The sequence below is a fragment of the Andrena cerasifolii genome, chromosome 12, assembly GCF_050908995.1.
Source record: "Andrena cerasifolii isolate SP2316 chromosome 12, iyAndCera1_principal, whole genome shotgun sequence".
Taxonomy (NCBI): Eukaryota; Metazoa; Arthropoda; class Insecta; order Hymenoptera; family Andrenidae; genus Andrena; species Andrena cerasifolii.
In genome coordinates, this window is record NC_135129.1 from 9,895,984 (window position 1) to 9,917,261 (window position 21,278).

At 45.9% G+C, this 21,278-nt stretch overlaps 1 protein-coding gene across 3 annotated transcripts in view; it reads right to left on the reverse strand.

Moving 5' to 3' along the window:
- Positions 1 to 21,278, reverse strand: part of L (zinc finger protein Lobe) — a 92,308-nt gene that overhangs the window by 7,634 nt on the left and 63,396 nt on the right. For 2 of the 3 annotated variants that reach the window (XM_076824813.1, XM_076824812.1), the window contains exons 5-6: positions 6,106 to 6,344; positions 3,599 to 3,741 (exon numbers count right to left, since the gene is read on the reverse strand). In XM_076824813.1, the coding sequence (XP_076680928.1) occupies positions 3,599 to 3,741; positions 6,106 to 6,344 (382 nt within the window). Of the gene's footprint in view, positions 1 to 3,598; positions 3,742 to 6,105; positions 6,345 to 11,835; positions 12,874 to 21,278 lie in introns of those variants that run through there. The other variant, XM_076824814.1, reaches the window with a different exon arrangement.

A 21,278-nucleotide genomic window follows, 5' to 3' on the forward strand; every position in this document is an offset into this window, starting at 1 on the left:
CTGTCCGCGCTGTCTAGCCGGTTGCCAAAAATAAAGGGCGCCAAGCGATATGGACGATCGGGATGAACAATTTGCGCGCCCGTATCACGGGGACGCGGATGAATAATTCATCGGAGGGGGGGCTGGTGGAAAACTAAATCCGTTATAAGGCCAGGTCACTCGCCGGTCCGCGACCGGTCAGTGTCTCAGCTTCCAGAAATGAAGACAGACGGCAAATTTGTTCTTGCACTTTACGCCTGAATTATTCATGCAACTCGGCAGGATTATCGGCTGGCTAGGCCCTGCCACGTCCTATTATCGCGCGTGTATCACATCTCGCGTGTCGCCTGCTCGAAAACCAGCGGATGGGAGAAAAATGGCCAGCTTAAAGAACCAACTGTCCTCTTACGGAGCTTCTCATCTCTTCATTTACTAGAGGCGATTCAACTGCGATTGTTTCATAAATCTGACTTGGGTTTCTGGATTAGTGGAAGCTTCTTCGAAATTGAAGAGAGAGAGAGAGAGAGTTTCCAGGAATTACGTGGATTTCATCTAATTTTGGGATCGTTTATAGTTTGCGGACTACGATGTATCAGGGGGCGGAGTGTTTGGTGAATGAGAAAAATGACCAATTATTGTCTGTTAGGGGTGGAGAGAATCGTAAGGGGACAGGGAAAGAGGAAATAGAAATAAATGGACCAGAAGAGCTCCACCCAATGAGCCATCTCTGCAACTGTCGCGAATTCTCCTGATTCCTTAGCTTTTGAATTGTTTAGGGGCGGTATTAAACTCTTATGTAACCCGAATCGGGGTAGTGGTAGCTCAGACAATAAAGAACTAACAGTGGAATTAGTCTGACAATCTTCTATTGTAGTGAACATCGATTATAAAACTTGACTTCAGCGAGATTGGCCTCTAATTAAATATCGGCGTGAATTTTATAGAAGCGCAGTTGGGAGACCCAAGATTCTGTGCCACATAATGGTAAAAGTCACTGGAATCGGCATCGAATCGTGGAAGCGGACGTTTGCTTTACTCTTTTCTCTTCGCGATGGATTATAGGCGGATAACGATTGGCCGAGTACGCTCGATCGATCGTCGACGATCTCGATCACGCATTGAGATCCCCCGTGGCTGCGGGATCTATGTGAGAACCACGGGGGTTTTCACCCTTTTGTTGGGTCACCCAAGCCGACTGTCAAGCCGGAGGAACGAATAGAGATGTGGCGTAAAGATCCAGCAATGCGATTGTAATAGTGGCTGACAGGCAAAGCCTCTGTTAGGACTTTCATTCCTGCGACACTGTTCTGCAAGTGGAACCACTGAGAAGTACTTGGGATAAACTTGCAGACTCCAGAGAAACATGAAGACTCATTACTTTTTAGTTGAAATTAATTTTCGTCCCTCCTGATAAATTGAAAAGTTGGCTACACAAAGTGAAGTCTAAAAGAAAGAACCTTCCAAGCTACCTAACCCCCTCAACACCTACACCCCGCGACAAAACTATAAGCCAACCATAACTTGTGGGAATATATTAATATGAGTGAAACTTTTGTTAGAATTGTGGATTATACAAATTTGTTTGCAGAGTAAAGTCCAGTTTTGCTTTTCTTTTTACAAAGCCCCTTTGGAGGGTGCCAGGAGCCTTGGCCACCGTCTAGTTGCGCCACTGCCCGCGTCCCATCTTCGAGCAAAAACCAGAACCTCTGATCTACCAAAACGCCCGGTTCCCGGGCTCGGCGAGAAGTCCCGAGCGCGGCGTAACCGAGCGTTGGTGGACTCGGAGCAACGAGGCACTTGACTAATGTTCTACCTGTTGTCCCGTAACACCTATGCGCCTACCTGTCCGCTCACCTGGACGCGGCGACCAGGGCCCCTTCTCGCGGCGCGCATTCACGCTCGCAGGCCGGCGGAGCACGCGGGGCACGCTCGAAGGGAAAAAGGTCCGCCACCCTTGGCCAGGGGCCCACCTCCAACCGGCTTAGCATTATAATGCGCGAGGTGGACGAGTGAATGGGCGCGGGGACGCGAGAAAAGGGAGAGAGGGGAGGAATGAAGATAGGAAAGGAGGTCGTCTCGGTGAACGCTGGCAGGGTGAAAGAAAGAGTCACGTAAGAGAGTAAGCTTGACTAATGCCAGCCGGGGCCGCGGTCGTCGTGTGATCATTATTCATTTGTCACACACTGCCGGGATCGGTCCCCCGGAATCGGGGCCCTCCGTTTCGTTTCCACTTTCTGGCTGTCGCCTGTTCAGCCGGCCGCTCTCGCGGGCGCTCGCCCCGCCGCGGGGTCCGCAGCGGCATGATCGATCCCCGTGGACGTTGCATATCGCAGGGACAGCTGCTTTCTGGGCTTGATAAAGCTCCTTGCCAAGGGGATTGTCTTTAGCGCGGACCACCGCGTGGAGGGCGCACTTTTTCTGAATCGGATGTTAGGGTGGTAGCTTCGCGAGGTGGATTTTAAGAAGAAGAGAAAATAGGAGTCTTGTCCTGAAGACTTCAGGCCTGAGTTGGTACCACGGGAAGCGATAGAATCAATAAGCTTGTCAGGCAGAAGAAGTCGACAAGGTGAGATGCGCGTACTCTCTTTCTCTTTTAAGGGATTATGCCTACCTGCAACGTCTGAAAACGCAAGTATATTCGGGATTTTTTTCTTCAATTTGAAGACTTTTTTTTAAATAAACGGTAGTATATTCGGAAGTATATGTTTTAAAGTTCTTGTAGTTTTTTTTTGCAATGCGATAACTAAATAAATAATGGAATTATAAGCGATCTCCCGACAGCGCTTTTTTTTACTGCGGTGATCATTATAGCTACGACCTGGTTCATCGGAAATAAAAAATTCGACCAAATTTAGTCGGTATATTAGATTAGCTTGACCTTAATCGTGGGTTTTCATTTCCGTTGGGTAGTTGTTATTTTACAGACGGAAAATGATGAAACATGAGCGCGATTCTGTGGTGAAAATCGATACTTTTGCTATGAGAAGTTGCCATTTCGTAGCAAATTAATATCTTGGGATAATAAACGATTAAGGACAAGATAATCCAATATACTAACTAAATTCCCGCGAATTTTTTATTTCAGATGAACCAGGTCAGAATTAGAATGTTCACCGCAAACTACTGCCAAAAAAAAGTCGCTGCCGATAGATCGCTAATATATTTTTTTCATTTATGTATATTTTCCATCGCAAAAATTACCACAAGTAGTTTAACATGTACACTTTCGAATACATAAAGGTTTATTTAAAAAAAAAGTCTTCGAGTGTTTTAAAAAAAATCCCGAATATACTTGTGTTTTCAGACCTTGCAGGTAGGCATAACCCCTTAAGGGGTTCCCTGGTGCTTTAAGGGGTTTTTTCTTAAACAGTGGAAGCGTATATTTTTTAGAACTTTTTGCACGTAAAAGAGCAACATTTAAAGAACATTTAGTTATTTTTTTTGTAGAAAAATATTTACGTTTATAATAAAAATACAACGACATCCACGAAGCCTTTTTAAAAACAGTGAGCATGATATCTCAAAAACTACTGCACCAATCTTTCTGAAATTTTGCGGGCTTATTTTTTTTTACATAAAGGTAAGGGTAAGGATAGAGTTAGGACAATTCCAGGCTCACCTCCGAGAGAAAGCAGCTTCGCAGTGCGTGCATCGGTATCTTCGATCTCCCGTGTGAAGCTTCACGTGTCGATCTCTGCTGCGCTTATGTTTGAACAGTCTCGCGCACCAGCTGCATCGATACGGCATCTGATCGCCGTGACTCTGTAACAACGCGAGATAAATGATCGGTTGGTGTGAATATATATCGATCATTACTCGAGTCTCCGACGAAACCAAAGACTCCATTTCTAACTACCCTCGACACTGTGACAAGGTTCGGTAAGAATAATGCTCGACGAACAGCGCGCCCGAAAATAATTTCCCCCCTGTAGGTGGATCGAGGAAGAAAAAGGGATCGACGGGGGCAAGAAACCTCTCGTCGGGGAATTGCTCTGCGTGGTTGTCACCCAGGTAGATCACTGTGACCGATATGATCGCGAACGGGCCGGGTCATTCCCTTTGTCCGCGTCCTCCTCGTCTTTTTTTCCAAGCGGCGCGTTATGCTCTCTTTTCGAGCCGGTGTTCGTCCAGCGAGAAGTAAGCTCGGCACGTACGACTTTCGAGCACCGTCGGCTCCTTTGAAGAGACAATCCGGACGGAAGGGCGAAGCGATCGCCTCGTCGAGGACCTCTCCGGAGACTGACAGTCGCGGGGGGTATCGTGGATCACGTAGGGAACGGGCAACACGTCGAATGGCACTAGTCGTTGTAAAGATTCTACAGCTGATTGTCAGTACGGGGGCATGGAAAGTGCGCTGACGAAGGAAATGCTGCACTAATGATAATGACAGCAATGGACATTTTTCAGCTTTCCTTTTTAATGTATCAACCCTCTTACCTATTAACCCTTAAAGGGGGGTTACGCATACCTGCGAGGTTTGAAAAAAACATGTATATTATTGAATTTTGGGGGGGAAAACTTGAAGTCAAATTATTATTAAAGAGGAGTCCACGTCACCGTTTATGACACAAGGTGGGACGTCGCCAATTAAGGGGGGAAACCACAGTAAAAGATCGGAAGAATCGATTTTTTCTGCTTTGCATTTTCTGAAAGACACGCGTTTCAAGAATACTTTCTCCAAATTTCACGAAGAAATACGTAAAATTCACGGAGATATAGTATTTTCCGTGTAATATAGTATTTTTCAACCGCGTAGACAGTATAGAGAGAAAACTATAGATTTATTGTACGAAAAACTCTTTTTTTTTTTAATTAAAAGCCCCCTTCCATTTTTTTTTATCAAAATCTTTACCCTAAAAAATGATTCTTTTTCAGTGGTCCGGCATTCTGTTATCTTTTGCGATACTGACTATTTTCAATATCGCAAAAGATAACAATGTCATAACGTCGTGTAATAACGCAGGCTTCTAGTTTCTAAATATTTCTGTCTTTTTGAATTCGAATTAACCAAATGGCTCACTGTCGACGCCGCAGGAACGATTTTGCCGCAGCGCACATTTTCACGAACAGTGTACCGGAAACGGAATTATGAATTTGATTAAAAAAAATTTCTTTTACCCTTCAATATATACATATCAACTATACTACGCGATACACTGATTTACTTGCGTTGTTTGCTTGAAAAAAAATCTCGAAAACACCCTTACTTTTCAGACCATTACAGTGGTCTCCCCGCTTAAGGGTGACTATATTCGCCCGCCACTGTGCTAATAAAATAACAAAAAACATGGCAATTTAAGCGATTCTAATAAGTTAGAATAGTTCGACAATTTCTACATGTATTACTAGCTTTGAATTCCCGTGCGATTTTCGAGTGGCCAATAATTTCGCGAAAGGGCGAGGAAGCAATACGAAGTGGGTACAGGTTGACGATGGAAATTCGTCCCCGTTATCGAAGCCGTATCTGTGCCCCATGCGAGCCGCGATTCAGCTCGCGTATGTGGAAGCGGTCTTTCATCGAGGCTGGAACAGTCCAGAGGCACCCGAAGACGTGGAGGAGCCACCTGGACGAACAACCTGACCGGTACAACCTGTTATGGGCCACGGTACAGATTCTGACCCGACGATGACCCGTGGCCGTCCACTCGGACGCGGAAGAGCGGTCCTCTCTAATGCCACCGCCATGCAAAACAGAAAAATTCGAATCGGCCACGCGACCTCCGCGCGATGGAACGCGCCGACGCTTGCCGGCATCCCTTTCGTCGTGGGATTAAACTTCGCGCGCACACGAACCCGGAGTTGCGAAATTCTGCTGGGTATCTGACAGCCTCGATCTATTTAGGGGAAATCGATTGCATTGAAAAGCGCCTGTAGCGCTGTTTACAAGTATTAATAATTGCGAGAAAGCTCGCAAATTTATCGAACAACCCTTCTGAATTTTATTTCATCTGGTATTTTAAATTCATAGCACGAAAAGTATTGAATCTGTGGCGAGTGCCAGATTTCTTGAGAATACAGTGTATCGATACACTTATGAAAGGAAGCGTAGCTGTTTCTTCTTACAGTATGCAATTTCAGTGGATCAAACGATTACGTAAGCACAGATGACTAGGGCTGAGCAATTACCTGTTCGTGTTTCTTCAGGTAGCTCAACCGCGGGAACGTGCGGTCGCAGAACTGGCAAGGATAAGGCGCGGCAGCGTTGTTTCCGTCGGCGTTCACGCCGACGTCAGCATCCACTTCAGGCTCCGACGGGAAGCTGGCCGACGTCGGCGTCGCGCAGGACGACGGCGTCTCGCCTCCTCGGCGCGAGTTCGGCCCGCCGTCCTCGCTGTGCCAGGACGAGCTCCCGGTCCCCAAGGCCTCTGCAACGGTAGCAACAGAAACACCCTTTAGAATTCGGCGAACAGGATCACCAATCATTCTTAAATAAAACACACTACTCCTCTCTTCCTCTTAGCCGCTTCGACGTGACTGGTTTCCAAAAAGATGGAGAAGTAAGCGTCACGTGTAATGGATACAAATAGCCCTCTTCCGCGAAAGTAGCAGCCATTCGTATCAATAGAGGTGGAATGAAGGAAGAACGAGGGGATGAATGGGAATAAAGAAGTCCTGAAAGGGGAAGCTCTCCTACTAAAATTCTCTGGATATATAATCCTCCCCATCCAAGAAGCTAAATTAAAAATTGTACCATCTGTAACACAGGCTCCTGCGCTTCCACTCGAAGCGCTTTCCTTCTTGCGTCCGTCTAAAGATCCTGCGATCCTTCCACCAGGATATCGACGGCGGAGGACTCCGTCGAAGCCGCGCGGAATGCTTTTTCGAAACAGGTTTACAAATGTCGCAAGGAGGAGACCAGTTCCATAAGCGACCTTACGAACTCGTGGCGTACACGTCGGGGCATTACGAGGCCGGCTGACTTCACCTCGCCCCGTTACATGTCCCTTCGGATTGTTTTCGTAACGAGCACGCGGCGAAACTGGTACCATTAACCCGCGTGGCCCGTCAAGAGGAGGCCCGCGCCAGATCCACCAGGACTGGTCGCCGCGGATAGAGGAAACCAGGCGTTCGGGGCATTCCTGGATCGAGTTCTGCTACCCTCTTATCCGCGCGACCAGCCCCGGCTATCTGCCTCGCATCGTGTTAACGTACGGTGCAATTTTTCCGCTGTAACGCGGAATGGTCTCTTCCAGCGCGATAGGGAATCGTCGCCACGCTCGGCGGATCCTTGCGTCCCCTCCATTCGGCAATCCAGAGCTCGTCGTCCCGGATTACAGATACGGAACAATACCGCTGTACCAATCTAGTATTTCCTTGGTGAACAGATCGGTGGAGGTAATAGGGAAGTGGATGCGGGGGTGCTTGGATTTTTAAGGGTTCGTGTCAGGGAGTTAAGGGATAAGAACAGTGGCGGATTTAAGGGGTTATATACCTAGTCAGGCGGCCGAAAAGAGGCGAATATTTGTGAATTTTTTTTCAACAAGCGGAAGCGTATATTTTTACAAAACTTTTTGCGTTTAAAAGAGCAACATTTACAGAACATTTGGTAATTTTTTCGTGGAAAAATATTTACGTTTATAATAAAGTAACAAGCGACATCTAAGAAACATTTTTAAAAATCTGGTTTTGCGGTGAGCACTGCCATTCGGAACCAGATTATCTAAAATCAAAAAACAAAAAAGATTTCGTTAGTATATTAGTGTATCCTCAGGTTGACGGAGAGAATTTTCCGAATTATTAATTTAGAACCGAATGGCGAATATTTAAAGTTGAAATCCTGATTTTTGTGCAAAAATCACGCGAGAAAAATTAGGATTTTAAATTTAAATATCCGCCATTTTGTTTTAAATTAATATTTCGGAAATTTCTCTCCGCCAACCTGAGGATACATTAATATGCTAACGAAATCTTTTTTGCTTTTTGATTTTAGATAATCTGGTTCCGCATAGCAGTGTTCGTCGCAAAACCAAATTTTTAAAAATGTTTCTTGGATGTCGCCTGTTACTTTATTATAAACGTAAATATTTTTCTACGAAAAAATTACCAAATGTTCTTTAAATGTTGCTCTTTTAAGCGCGGAAAGTTCCGTAAGAATATATGCTTCCGCTTTTTAAAAAAAAATTCACAAACATTCGCCTCTTTTCGGCCACCTGACCAGGTATAACCCGAGAAAAATATAGTGTTTTGATAAAATTACAGTTTTTTTTTTAAGATAGGGCCCTGTTGGGTCTTCTGGAACGGCCACTGGTGAATTAAGAATAATTATTATATGTGAATTTCTACTACTTTTTAGAAGATAGAGGGAGTCTACGGTTACGTTTTCTAGGAAAGGTATAGCGCGGAGATAAAGGAGGATGATTTTAGATAAAAGGCAACAACGCGTCATAGAAGAAACCGGTGACGAAGGAGACATCCGGACGAGGCGAGTCGAATAATTAATAATTGCCAGGAATGAAGACTCCCACCGGCTCGAATAGAGCAAAGTGGCCCTGGTAAACGGTGGAAATGACTCGGCTAGTTGGCCGTTTCCTCATTTGCCCCGGTCCACGCTGGATCCGACACCCACCACTGGATTTAAGAGATTTTACGGAATACCGTCTTCGCCGGGCCCCACTGAGACCGGAGAGGGACGAGGGGCACCCAACGAGATCGGATCACGGACTCGTGCTTCTCTTAAATGGGTCGCATCCTCCACCCACGCGACCCGTCCACGGCTTTTCTTCCTTTTCCAGCTCCGCTGTGGTCAGGCGACCGTCCGCAGACGTTGCTTTCGATAAAATCGACGGGGGAAAGAGAATACAATATACAATACAAATCGAACATCGAACTTCAATTACACTGGTTTACAAAATAACAAAAATTGTGCAGCAGATGCCACTATTTTTTTCTTATGTAAAATGGCACGCTGATTCCGAAAATAAGGTCTAAAAAAAATTCTATGGATATGTTTTCGAGATATCGACAGGTGAACTTTTTACCTGTTTGTCGAAAAGGTGGTCCCACTTAATTGCGAATAATCTCGCGTTGCGAATGACCGATATGGTCGCAAAATTATCGAAAATTAAAGATAATTGATTCACCAACCAATCTACCTGAAAAAATTTTCAAATCGGTTCAGTAGTTCGGGTGAAATCATTGTTTCTCATTTCTTACGTTGCGCAACACGAGATATTCGCAATTATGTGGGGCCACCTTTTTGACAGACAGGTAAAAAGTTCACCTGCCGATACCTCGAAAACGTATCCATAGAACAATTTTTAGACCTTATTTCGGAATCAGCGGGCCATTCTACATAAGAAAAAAATAGTGGCATCTGCTGCACAAAATGGCTGTAAACTAGTGTTGGAAGCCAAAGAATGAGCAAAATCCTGATAATTCGAAGACGTGAAATTAGAATTTTCTACTGGAGTCTCTGGAACCTCTGGAACCTCTGTGACCACTGGATCTACGAGATAAGCTATCCGATAACGACTGTCCCCAAATTCTTCGAAACTTCTGATAATGTAATAGAAATTTCGTACGTCTCCTGAATTAAGTGATACAAGTCAATGGATCCTGCTGCTTGGTACACTCTGAAACTCCAATAACTACCAAAACCCCTCGAATTTGATACTTCACTCTAGCTCCTTTTATCCCAATCCTCAGCAGTGGCCTCGAGGTGGAAACGTTAAAATTGGAATGATAATCCTAAGGTGCCCCGGCTGATCAGGTGTTCCTCCAGTTGTGCAACTCGCATCGCGCGCGTATCGAGGCACTCGCCCAATTGGCATCCCGCATGACTCACGCGCGCTTCTTTTTCGCAGAAGGAGAGACGCGGCGGATCGGGTGGGCATGCAATAAATATAAACCGAGCTACCGAATGCACCCAGCTGATACCCCTCGTCATCGGGAATTCGACTGCGACTGCCAAGAAATCGGGGGAGGATCTAGCCTGTCCCGTTCACGGGAAACGTGTCGAGCGATCCACTCGCACCCTCCACCCTGTACGATTAACCGTACGCCTCTGGGTCATTTTTCACCCAACTGTGCTCTCACTTTTCTAACTTTCGGTTGGTTTCTCTGAGGGTTCTCCCAGTTTTCCGAAAAATGAAAGAATATAGAAGATAGTTGCTAATATATATTTCTCAGTCTCTGGCATTACATTGAAACTCGAGGTGAAGTGGAGGCCCTAGCAGGGTTGAACCAATGTGGAACATTGATCGTTAACCCTTCAACCCTCTAAGGAAGGAGGCGAGTATCGAAAGTGGTGGAAGTAACGGAGATTAGAGATCGTCTCAAGTGGCAGCTGGATCCTCGATGATTTTCGGCTGTTCAGAGGAAAAGGGGGCAAGATTACGACGCAAGGACGTAAAGGCCCCGTGTTGGGGGATTCGAAGGGGTTTTATTTAGAGTCTCGATTCGGTCCAATCAGCGGCGATGTGTCATCGGCGCGAAAATAGTCGCACTTAACACTGGCAGCTCTTTTCTGCTCGACCTGCCGATGCCAGCCGTATCGCATTGTGTTTTTATCCTCTCGGCGTGTGCGTGCACGCCCGTACACGCGTGATGGCCCGCGTAATGTTTGTCACCTCGTGCCCGCCGCTATTTATAGGACGGTTCGACGACGCTTATTAATAGGGGGCCGACTTAACGCCTTCGTTAATTGTGACTTATGTAGAGACGCGAACTCCGACGGTCACCAGTGGTTTGCGCGGATTTACGAGCCGCCATTGGCGCAGCCGGCCAGCCCCGGGTGGCTCCAAAATTCTCATGGTCGATGGCTTCGATCAGCGAGCAAAGGGGCGAGTGGTGTTCCAGTGGGTTCGAGCCCTTCGCTCACCTACTAATTAAAGGGAGCGAGCTGCGAGGAACAATGAACGTTTCGCAGGACAAAAGTTTCCACCCCTTTTTAGGGGTAGAATCTTCGGGGGATGAATATTTTGACGATCGATTTAGATTCTTTAGGGGTTCTTGGTCTTTGTAATTGATAGTCTTCTAGTAGTTCTGTTGGGAAAGTCGGAGCCTAGTATTCTATTGCAAGAGGCGACGATGACGCGTCGCTGTAAGTGGCTCCTAGTAGCGGAGTCAACGATCAATTACTGGATTAGGTTGAAATTGAAAAGACGCACGAAACGAAGGGCAATTGATTGGGTCTTGAAGCGCGCTTGCGGGAGACGGTGGGTTATAAGCGAAGCTCGGAACTTGGAATTGCAATGCTCGATATTTCTGTACAGAGCACTGAATAAAGTTTCCGACTTGTGGTTAAATAAGATTTCTACGAAATGCTTCCTTGATCCTCAAAGACTAACCACGCTGACACGATTACCCGTTGAAAGCAAGAAAGAGGAAAAATGACAGACTGTAAGAGCTAGGGTTGCCAACTTTTTTCTGGAAAATTACCATAGGCCAATTGTGACAAAAAATATAGTACATTGTGAAAAAATGTAGTACTTTTCAGAGGAAAGTGGTAGAAAATCAAACTGCATTAAAACGACATCTTATTTTTTAAATGTATACTTTTTGTGCATTTTGCATTAGTAAATAATTGATTGTCTTTCAGAAATATGTCAAAGGTTTGCTTTTTTTACAAGGAGCTCATTTTTAACGAGAGACAGACTGGCTCTGTTTCTCCCTTCCAGTCACTTCATATTCATTATAGAAAAAAATCCTCTCTGTTTAAATTGCCAAATTAAAGTTTTCGTGCAGCCATAGATTAAAAATAAATAAAATTGTAGAATTTAATCAATGTATCAGAAATATAGTATTTCTACGTACTATATATTTTTCTAACCGTGTATAGTACAGTACACAAAAATATAGTACAATATCATAGTACGGTTGGCAACCCTAGCAAGAACTGACATTTTACATACATACCTTTAGACTTATGGTGCTCCTCCTGAGAGGGTTCCTTATGAGCCTGGATCTTCCCTATCAACAATTCCAGCCTCGAGCTGTTCCCCTTGAACAACATTCTGAATCTCGCTGCTCAAGCACCCCTATTGTTCAAAGGCCTGCCACGAGTCACCATCACCTGATCACCAACCCCAATTTACCAGCTGAATTCCTCGGGCTAAAGTCCACGAGACCAGTGTACATAAATCTGTCCCAAAACCGCCACACTATTCACACCGTCCAACAGTTTTCACGATCACAGGAGCAAGCCTCCAGAAAGCAGCACCGGGCCGAAGAATCCTCGAGAAGCCAACGCTAAGCTTCCTGAGATTCGCCAGCACCTCTGCCACAGATCATCCTGATCGTCGATGTCTCTGCGCCGAAGTTGAACGACGCTCCGGAGTACGTAGACGCGAGACCGCGGCTCGGAGCGACGATGAGCGAAGGCGAGGTCCTCGGAGGGTCCTCCGCGGAGGATGATCGATCTGGCCTCGATCGTTCGATCACAAGGACTGGCATCGGCGGTTGGATCGCGCGCGAGCCAGCGGCTGGGAGGAAGCTCGGTGTAACGCGCGCTAACCGGGAACCCTACGGTGACTATTATCGCGCACGATGCAAACCGACACACCAAGCCCGACTCCTCCTGAAAGCAAAAGAGTGCCCCCCTCGTACGTGGAAGGAGAAGGGACCACAAAAGCCGGGCCGAGAGAGGCCAGGGAGTCCCCTGGGAAACCAGCCACCGCATTGGACGGTAGGCGGGCTCGCACACTAACGAGTACACCCACCTTCCGGCTACCCACTGGCACCTATTTAACCTTTCATCCACCTTCTCCACCTAATCCACCTATGCGCCCTTACGCGGCCACGCGGAGGTGACCGACCCAGCCTGCAGCGCGGACACCGTCCCGGAACTTGCCACCGAGCACCAGAGTCTATGGGAACACTGCTGCGCGATTATGGAACGCGGTGAAAGCTGCGACTGGCGTGATTAGCGGCAGCTTAGCTCGCAGGATATGGTAATGGGTGATAGAGAGTTTCAGCTTCTTTTCTTGGGGAAAGAATCTTCGAGGATCTTGAAATCTGGGTTCATAGATTGGGGGTTGGATAGGTCAGTGATACATACAGTGGCAGAAGAAGGAAAGTTTAGGTCTTTTAAAATCGCTTAACTTTTTTAGAATTGCTCCAAACGAATTGAGTGCTTTTTTGAGAACGTGTTTCAATGCAATTGGTCGGAACAGTGATAAGAATGGTAAAGGTCGTTTTTTAAACTTTTTTCTGAGCCTGCAATGGAAATTAAAAAATCCAGTTTGTAGAGTTAAGTAAGCTGTATACGTGTTAAAAATTTCATCGAAATCGGTCAACGTTGCTCTGAGTTACAAACGCTTAAAGATCGCAGAATAAGCTCGAAAATCGCTGATTTCGGGAATTTCGCGAAACACGTCATTTAGCAAACTAATCCTTCCAGCTTCTAAAAAAAAAACAAGTCGTTTGGACTAATTCTAAAAAAGTTTCTTTCGCCCGCCACTGTATATAATACTTGAAGATTAGTATTAAGTTAGTTAAAGATATAAGAATACGAGTTTAGGTCCTAAGCTATTTAAAGAAGAGCGAGGGTTCAAGAAGAACCTCCGAAAGTTAAGGATTTAATTTATTTGTAACGTATTTCTTCAGTTTTTAGGCGCGAAGAAGAGCGAGGGTTGAAGACGAACCTCCTAAAATTGAGGTTCTTCTTGACCCCTAACTCCTAAAGTTTAGTTTCTTCTTAACCCAGACCTTCTTTAGAAATTTCTATGCGCCCAAAATCTGAAGAAATAAGTTACAAATAAATTAAATCCTAAACTTCAGGGGGTTCTTCTTGAACGTTCGCTCTTTAGAAATTTCTCCGCGCCTAAAATCTGAGGATATAAATTACTAAAGAAATAAATTTAAGTCCCTCAAGTCGCCATTTGCACTTCCAACGGATAGATCTATTTTCCACGATAGCCTTAGGAATAAATAATTGATCGAATGACGGCCAAGCTATACTAAACGACGCAGAGAGCAAACAGCAGCCCCGGCGACGCATAGTTTCCATGAAACCTACTTCAAGGTTCACCAGCGGGATTCCTATCGGGGATCTCGATCGGCATAGTGGACGAGTTTGGTGTACGCGTGGCCGCGGGAGTTTCCAAGAGACGGGGGTCGGCGAGGCGACCGGGCTAGGAAGAAAGGGAAGCGAGTGTCGAACCAGGGAAAGAGGGCCCGGGGAAGAAAACGAAATCCGAAGTGGACCCCCTGCAACCCCTGTGAAATCGACTGGAATGGATTCTCACACACGGCTGGAGCTCTGTGCCACCTTATGGGGGCAACGGAGGAGCATGGGGCTCCCTGCGGGGGCCCACGAGGTGCGCCTCTAACCCGTGCCCGTTTCGGAAACGCGCGAGCGCCCACCCATCGCGCTTATTTATCTCGTTGCAATCGGGACGTTAGGTGGTCCCTCCTCTATCCAACAGCATTCACACGTGCTTTTCAATTATTCCTCGCTGATTAGCTACTCTATGAATTCGTGCTTCCACAGGGTACACTCGAAGTGATACTCAAGGGAACGAAATTGATAATTGCGTTTCAATTTTCTTTGTGTCGATAAGAGAATACGTACACAGAACTCTCTCAGGAGTTTTGGTACTTGGAACACCTTTAAATACAGGGTGCCTCAGAGATTACCGACCAAAGGGAGGTCCTCCACCGAATTTTTCCAGAAGTGACGTGACTGATTACAAAGTTTACGAGGGTTTGATCCAGGGTTGCCAACTCTTTTTCGGGATAACATAGTACTATAGGCCAAATTTGATAAAAAAACATAGTACACAGTGAAAAATATAGTACTTTTCAGAGGAAAGTGGTACAAAATAAAACTACATTAAAATATCTTATTTTTTAAATGAATATTTTTTGCATTTTGCACTAATTGATTGTCTTTAACAAATATGTTAAGGAGCTCATTTTTTACGAGAGACAGACTGGCTCTGTTTCTCTCTTCCCGCAACCTCGTATTCATTATAGAAAACATCCACTCTATTAAACTTTAATTTTGCAAATTAAAGTTTTGATGTTGCCATAAAATAAAGTAATAAGTACAAACTTATAGAATTTTATCGATGTTTCGGAAATATAGTATATTTGCGTACTATATCTTTTTCTAATGGTATATAGTACACTGGACAGAAACATAGTACAATACCATATATTATAGTATGCTCGGCAACCCTAGTTTGATCCGAGTTGCTGATTAAGAAACGAGTGGAGATTCAAAGGACCTTACCTCCAAGACATCCTACGTATACCATCGCGGTCGAGCGTCAGGGAAAGTTTGAACAGACTTGGTTTCTCAGCGCGTTAATTGCCTCGGTGGCGTTTTTCCACGGCGCGGGGGATACTCGAACGTTATTAAGTTTTCGTCGTGGACTGTTTTTTGCCGCCGGACGATTTCATCGATCGCACAAGTGGACCGAATCGTGCAGACGGCTGCGATTGGAAGCCGAGAGACGGAAACTGTATTGTTCGCAACGGTGCGAAACAGACGGGGCAAAAAGGAGAGCCGGTGCCATTAGAGAATCGCCTTAGGCACGCACGCCCGTCACTTCTTAGGCCGTTTCGACTCTCTGACCACCGCGGGATTATTACTGTCCGGCGGAGCTAATAAGCTCCGTTTCGACTAACGACAGGCTTCGAGCAGCCCTTAACGCAGCTTTCAAACAGTGTGAAATTAACTTTTACGACAAGGAAACCCTGGCGGTACGCTGTAGCGTCTTTCAGCGCACCTGAAGCTACAGTGCAAACTCACAGACTCGAGGAAATGGGACGAGAACGAAGAATGACTGGAAGATACCTAGAATTCATATTTCATGGAAATTGAGCGCAGTAAAGTTCGAAGTCTAACAGCTAAATCTGCGCGCATCGAGCTACCCAAAACTACGCGAAGCTTGGTAGTAAATGGTCCGCAGGGTTCAACTAGAATCTGCGGTGCGGAGGTAACCGAAACGGCGCTTCAAACTTGACGATTGATTCGCCTGAATAATTACAGTAGCGATTTCACAGTGACCCAGCTAGCTCTGTGAGACCTTGCTACATGAGTTGAGATTACAACCAACAGGTCCGCGTAAAAATTGCTTTCCAAGAGCCACAGAAACCTACGTCAAGTAACTCAATGCAGAGCACTCGACGCCACCAAGCGTATCGCATAGAAAATCAATTTAAGGTGCATTTAAAATTGATTTTGTCTGCGTAGAGGTCGATATCGATCCCCAAAGGTGAGACTTGGATCAGCGTCGGATGACTTGGCGCCGTCGCGACGCACGTTGTGGGTGGCTCCGTGATAAGAGCGCATGTGCAAGCGTCAGCGTCCCGTCGCCGATCGACTCCGCCTACGCGGGGCCACAGAGATGCACGCGCGTTTTCCATTCTGGCCCGTTCACACGCGCGCACGCGACGCTTCCGTCCGCCCCGGAGGTGAAGCGCGTCGGATCGCTGGTCCACAGCCACCCACGCTTAGGCCGCGTCCACACGGATACCCGGTGCCCCACCACGCGGCTCGGAGAGCACGCAACCCGTGGCGGCACGCGCGATTTCATTCATGAACACCAGCCGCCCGCGGACGCGCGGTATGCCCCGTTCGCGGGCAACCCTTCTGCTATCGACAGGCGTGAATCGCGTAGGCGCGGTGTATTTTCGTCGTACGATATAAGGAATATTCTTTTTCTACCAAACAAACATGTTTTTTAAAGCTTACGATGTCAATAAACTTCGTGCCAAAGAACAGGGCTCAGTTTCGATTGGTTTCTTTCACGTCGTTTAGCAAACTAATCCTTCCAGCTTCTAAAGAAAAAAACAAGTAGTTTGGACTAATTCTAAAAAAGTTTCTTTCGTCCGCCACTGTAGATAATACTTGAAGATTAGTATTAAGTTAGTTAAAGATATAAGAATATGAGTTTAGGTCCTATGCTATTTAAAGAAGAGCGAGGGTTCAAGAAGAACCTCCGAAAGTTAAGGATTTAATTTATTTGTAATGTATTTCTTCAGTTTTTAGGCGAGAAGAAGAGCGAGGGTTGAAGACGAACCTCCTAAAATTGAGGTTCTTCTTGACCCCTAACTCCTAAAGCTTAGTTTCTTCTTAACCCAGACCTTCTTTACAAATTTCTTTGCGCCTAAAATCTGAAGAAATAAGTTACAAATAAATTAAATCCTAAACTTCAGGGGGTTCTTCTTGAACGTTCGCTCTTTAGAAATTTCTCCGCGCCTAAAATCTGAAGATATAAATTACTAAAGAAATAAATTTAAGTCCCTCAAGTCGCCATTTGCACTTCCAACGGATAGATCTATTTTTCCACGATAGCCTTAGGAATAAATAATTGATCGAATGACGGCCAAGCTATACTGAACGACGCAGAGAGCAAGCAACAGCCCCGGCGACGCATAGTTTCCATGAAACCTACTTCAAGGTTCACCAGCGGGGTTCCTATCGGGGATCCCAAAGAACAGGGCTCAGTTTCGATTGGTTTCTTTGTAATTAATTGAAACAGAAATGCTTCGGTTTAGACAGGAACGACTGCCTAGTACCCTTAAGGATTCGTGGAAGCAACTGCTTTCTAAGTTTTTCAATAGCTTTCAATTGTTGCCCGATTTATTTTAATAGGTTGAACTTTAAATTTGCGGTTCTTCAGTTGCGCAGCTTCGCGCAGCGAATTGTTTCGTCGAGGAGGTGTAGTTGCCAGGGGAAATTTATTTAGCACCCCTTCTTCCTTCCTATCTTCAACTTCAATTTACCTCCACTTCAGAGGAAGTCTCTCGTCGCTTGCTACCCAAAGATCAATTATCTCCCGGTTGCCAATAGTTGCGCGGTTATAGTAGCAGTCGATCAGTGTCACCAGGAACAGTCGCCACCTCGCTTTCACGAGCATCGGCGGAAAAACCTTAAGATCGATAATTTTACGGAAGCCGTCGGCCGGGGAAAAACGACTGCGGGCAGACACCGGGGGACAAAAGGTATTCCTAGTGTACTGATTTGCGGTCGGGAGATCACACGGAAGCGGCAGGAATTGCCTCGATATTCCGCGAGGCCTGTGAGAACGCGGACGACGTTCCTCCATGAATTTATTAGATTGAGACGCTCTCACGCGAACATCCCGACGCTTTTACAAGCCGCGGAACCAATTTCTGCGTTGCCAATCCGCGACGCTTTCACGCCTCTGTCCCCGGTGAAATTCCCTCGAATCTCTCCCCGATCGCCGGCATCCCACTTCCGAAATTCCTACAGAAATTAAAGCCCCCTAGAATGCACCGGTCCCTCCTCAAATAAACCAAGCTCGAAACACAAGCTAAAGTTAATATTCCCTCGCGATCTCCTTGGAAAACTTCCCTTTAGCCCCTATCGAAAGTAATCGAGGCAAGCCTTTTCCAATATTCCCTCACTGATTTACGACGCCGCTATCGTCGCCACTTGCGCGGCACGAAAATCTTCGCGATAGCAAGCCTGATTTTCTATGGAAACCAGTCGTCACGCAGTCTGCGGGTTCAGTCGCGCACTTTGAGCGCGTCAAACAGTCGGCGTCATTCGCAAACAACCAGCAAACCGCGTTCATTGAGCAGAGCAGAGCCTAGCTTTCGACACGGGCTCCCGCGATATTAGGCAGATTAGAAACCAGCGATTTCTTTACCCTGTCTGTTTGCCGGGGCCCGATAGGCGTCCGTGAAATCCAGTGAGTAACAGGGAAAGTCCTGTTTTCCTTTCGACGGGACGCACGGATTGCCTCGTTGATAATGCGCCGGCAATTAGGCCTCCCCGAGATAAGATCCTTATCTTGGCTACGCTGCGATCATTAACGAGACTGCGTCAAGCTTCCCCGAAAGGGGGGACACATGGAAGTCGTTGTTAATATTCGATGCTTAGCTTGCACTGAATAACGATTGCGCAATTCGAGAATCGCGTTGAATCGCCAGCTAAAGAAACTTCGGAACCCCTGGAAATGTCCCTCCCCCAAGCCGCGGAACCTCCCCAGTCCCTCAGAAATGTAAATTTCAGCGTTAACCACCGAGTAAGTCTTCCTACGACAACAGCCACTTCCGGTCAAGGAACATAAACTCCTCGAAACTGTCTTAACAGCCACGAGAGACGCTCCGACCGGTAGCCGTTGCCCCTTTCAAGCTACTTCCGCCCTAGCATCGTTGTTTGCGGAATAATCACCTTAACGATAATTCTGCAGAAGCTCGGGCGACTAAAAGCCGCGGGAAAAAATTCACAGACCCGATCGGTCCTACTGCGATCTACCCACTGTCGGGAGATTAAAGGAGACGTTAAACGCTTTAAATGATTGAAAGAGTAGCTTGAATGAGTGGAAGGGAAGCAAAGCTTTTACGAGCAGTCTGATCGTAGAAATATTTCAAGCAGGCCGTCAGGGCGCGGTAAATTTAAACCCGAATGGATCCCGGCTGGCAAGAGGTCACTTCCGGTTCAGGCGAGGGTAGGTTCAGCCAGGAAACCACGTCCTGGCCGGAAGCGGCTACCCTCGGGCAGACGATGCACCCTCCACGCGGTTTATCTTAGCCGCCATCTTGGGGCTGCAAGAACCGCAGCACCCCTGTCTTAAGTCGCGGGACCATTAGCCCCGGGCTTTACGACGTCTGTTTAACGGCCGATGACGAGCACCGCCCAATTAGCGACGATTAAGTACTCGAGAAATGGTATAACTCGTTGCTAATATTAGGAATTTCCACGATCGCGAGCAACTGCTCCGGGTAGGGTAAGTGTAATTTAGGACCGTTTCCGATCGTGTCGTGCAAAAGGAACGGAGGATGTCGAGAAGGTTGGCAAGTGATGGTAGATAAATTGATTAGAAGTCACGGCTCGTTTATAATGACCACGAAGGAATTCCAAGGTTCTTCCTAATGTCACCCTACTAATGGCCTTCGCTAATTACACTTTGGCAATGTGCTCGAAGAAAGTTGGGTAGTTTTATTGAATTTTGGATAGAGGCAGGATTGAGAATTGATTCGCGTTAAGTGGAGGACGAAGGTGCGATGAAAGGTGACACGGCAGGTTTAGGGTCCACCTGCTGGCCGTGTCTAACCAGAAAATATCACGGCCAGCTTCTGGGCAATCGAACGATTCTGTCAGCGGACAAATTGCTTTTCTATCCGTTTCGTCGCGCCGAAGGAACCGCTCGAAATTCCGGTAGCAATCCCTTGACAAAGAGCATCGACCACCCTCCGCGCGCCGCTCTCCGTGGAGAATTTGGATCTTGGTGTTTCTATTACGCGGAGAGCAAATGGAATACCTATTCTTTGTGGTCCGTAATTTTAATTTTAACTAACTAACATTTTTATTAGAGTCCATGTGTTTTTCCTAAAGTTTGTCCAAGCAGTCATAAGAGGAGAGACAAAGAAAGGCGACGAGAAGTGTGGAATATCGATGTTCAAAGTGTTTCGCGCCAGTGAATCTCGAGGCTGCCGATACCCACCCTTGATATCGACGCTAGCTGAGCTCATTTATTTTTTACGCGGTCGCCCCTGCGAGCACCAGCACCCCGGACCGAGTTTTTGTCGGCCAAGGGTACTGGTCCCGACCACGAAGAGGTCAGGCAGGTGAACCTTAATTCGTTGGGGGGCCAAGGTATCAAAGAGGGCCGCCTGCAACCTACGGTGGATTCAACGAAACCGCCATTACGGGCCACCGAACCGTTTACTCGACTGCATCTCCACTCGAGAGTCGAGAACAAACGTTCATCGCCAGCCTCTATTGTCCCCTCCATTATTTTTATACGAGTATAGATCGTGGATGTAATTGTAAATGAGTCGCAATGCTTTTTCGCCTCTTTTTAGTGGACTTTGGCCACTCGTCAAGAATTCTAATATTCTACGGAATAATATTCTAGTATTCTAGGAAATAATATTCTAGTATTCTATGGAATAGTGTTTCAATATTCTATGAAATAATATTCTAGTATTCTAGGAAATAATATTCTAGTATTCTATGAAATAATATTCTAGTATTCTAGGAAATAATATTCTAGTATTCTAGGAAATAATATTCTAGTATTCTATGGAATAGTGTTTCAATATTCTATGAAATAATATTCTAGTATTCTAGGAAATAATATTCTAGTATTCTAGGAAATAATATTCTAGTATTCTAGGAAATAATATTCTAGTATTCTAGGAAATAATATTCTAGTATTCTATGGAATAGTGTTTCAATATTCTATTAAATAATATTCTAGTATCGTATAAAACAGTATTCCATTCTAGGATTAACATAGGCTCAATAAACTTTCAAAAGTGTTGCCCCGATTGAAGCTACGCTTTCTACAACTTCAAGTAAGTACATAGCGTTAAACCACCCAAGAACTCCTCGCCATTAAAGTCTCGTTTCCAATTACAGAGCCGGCGATCAA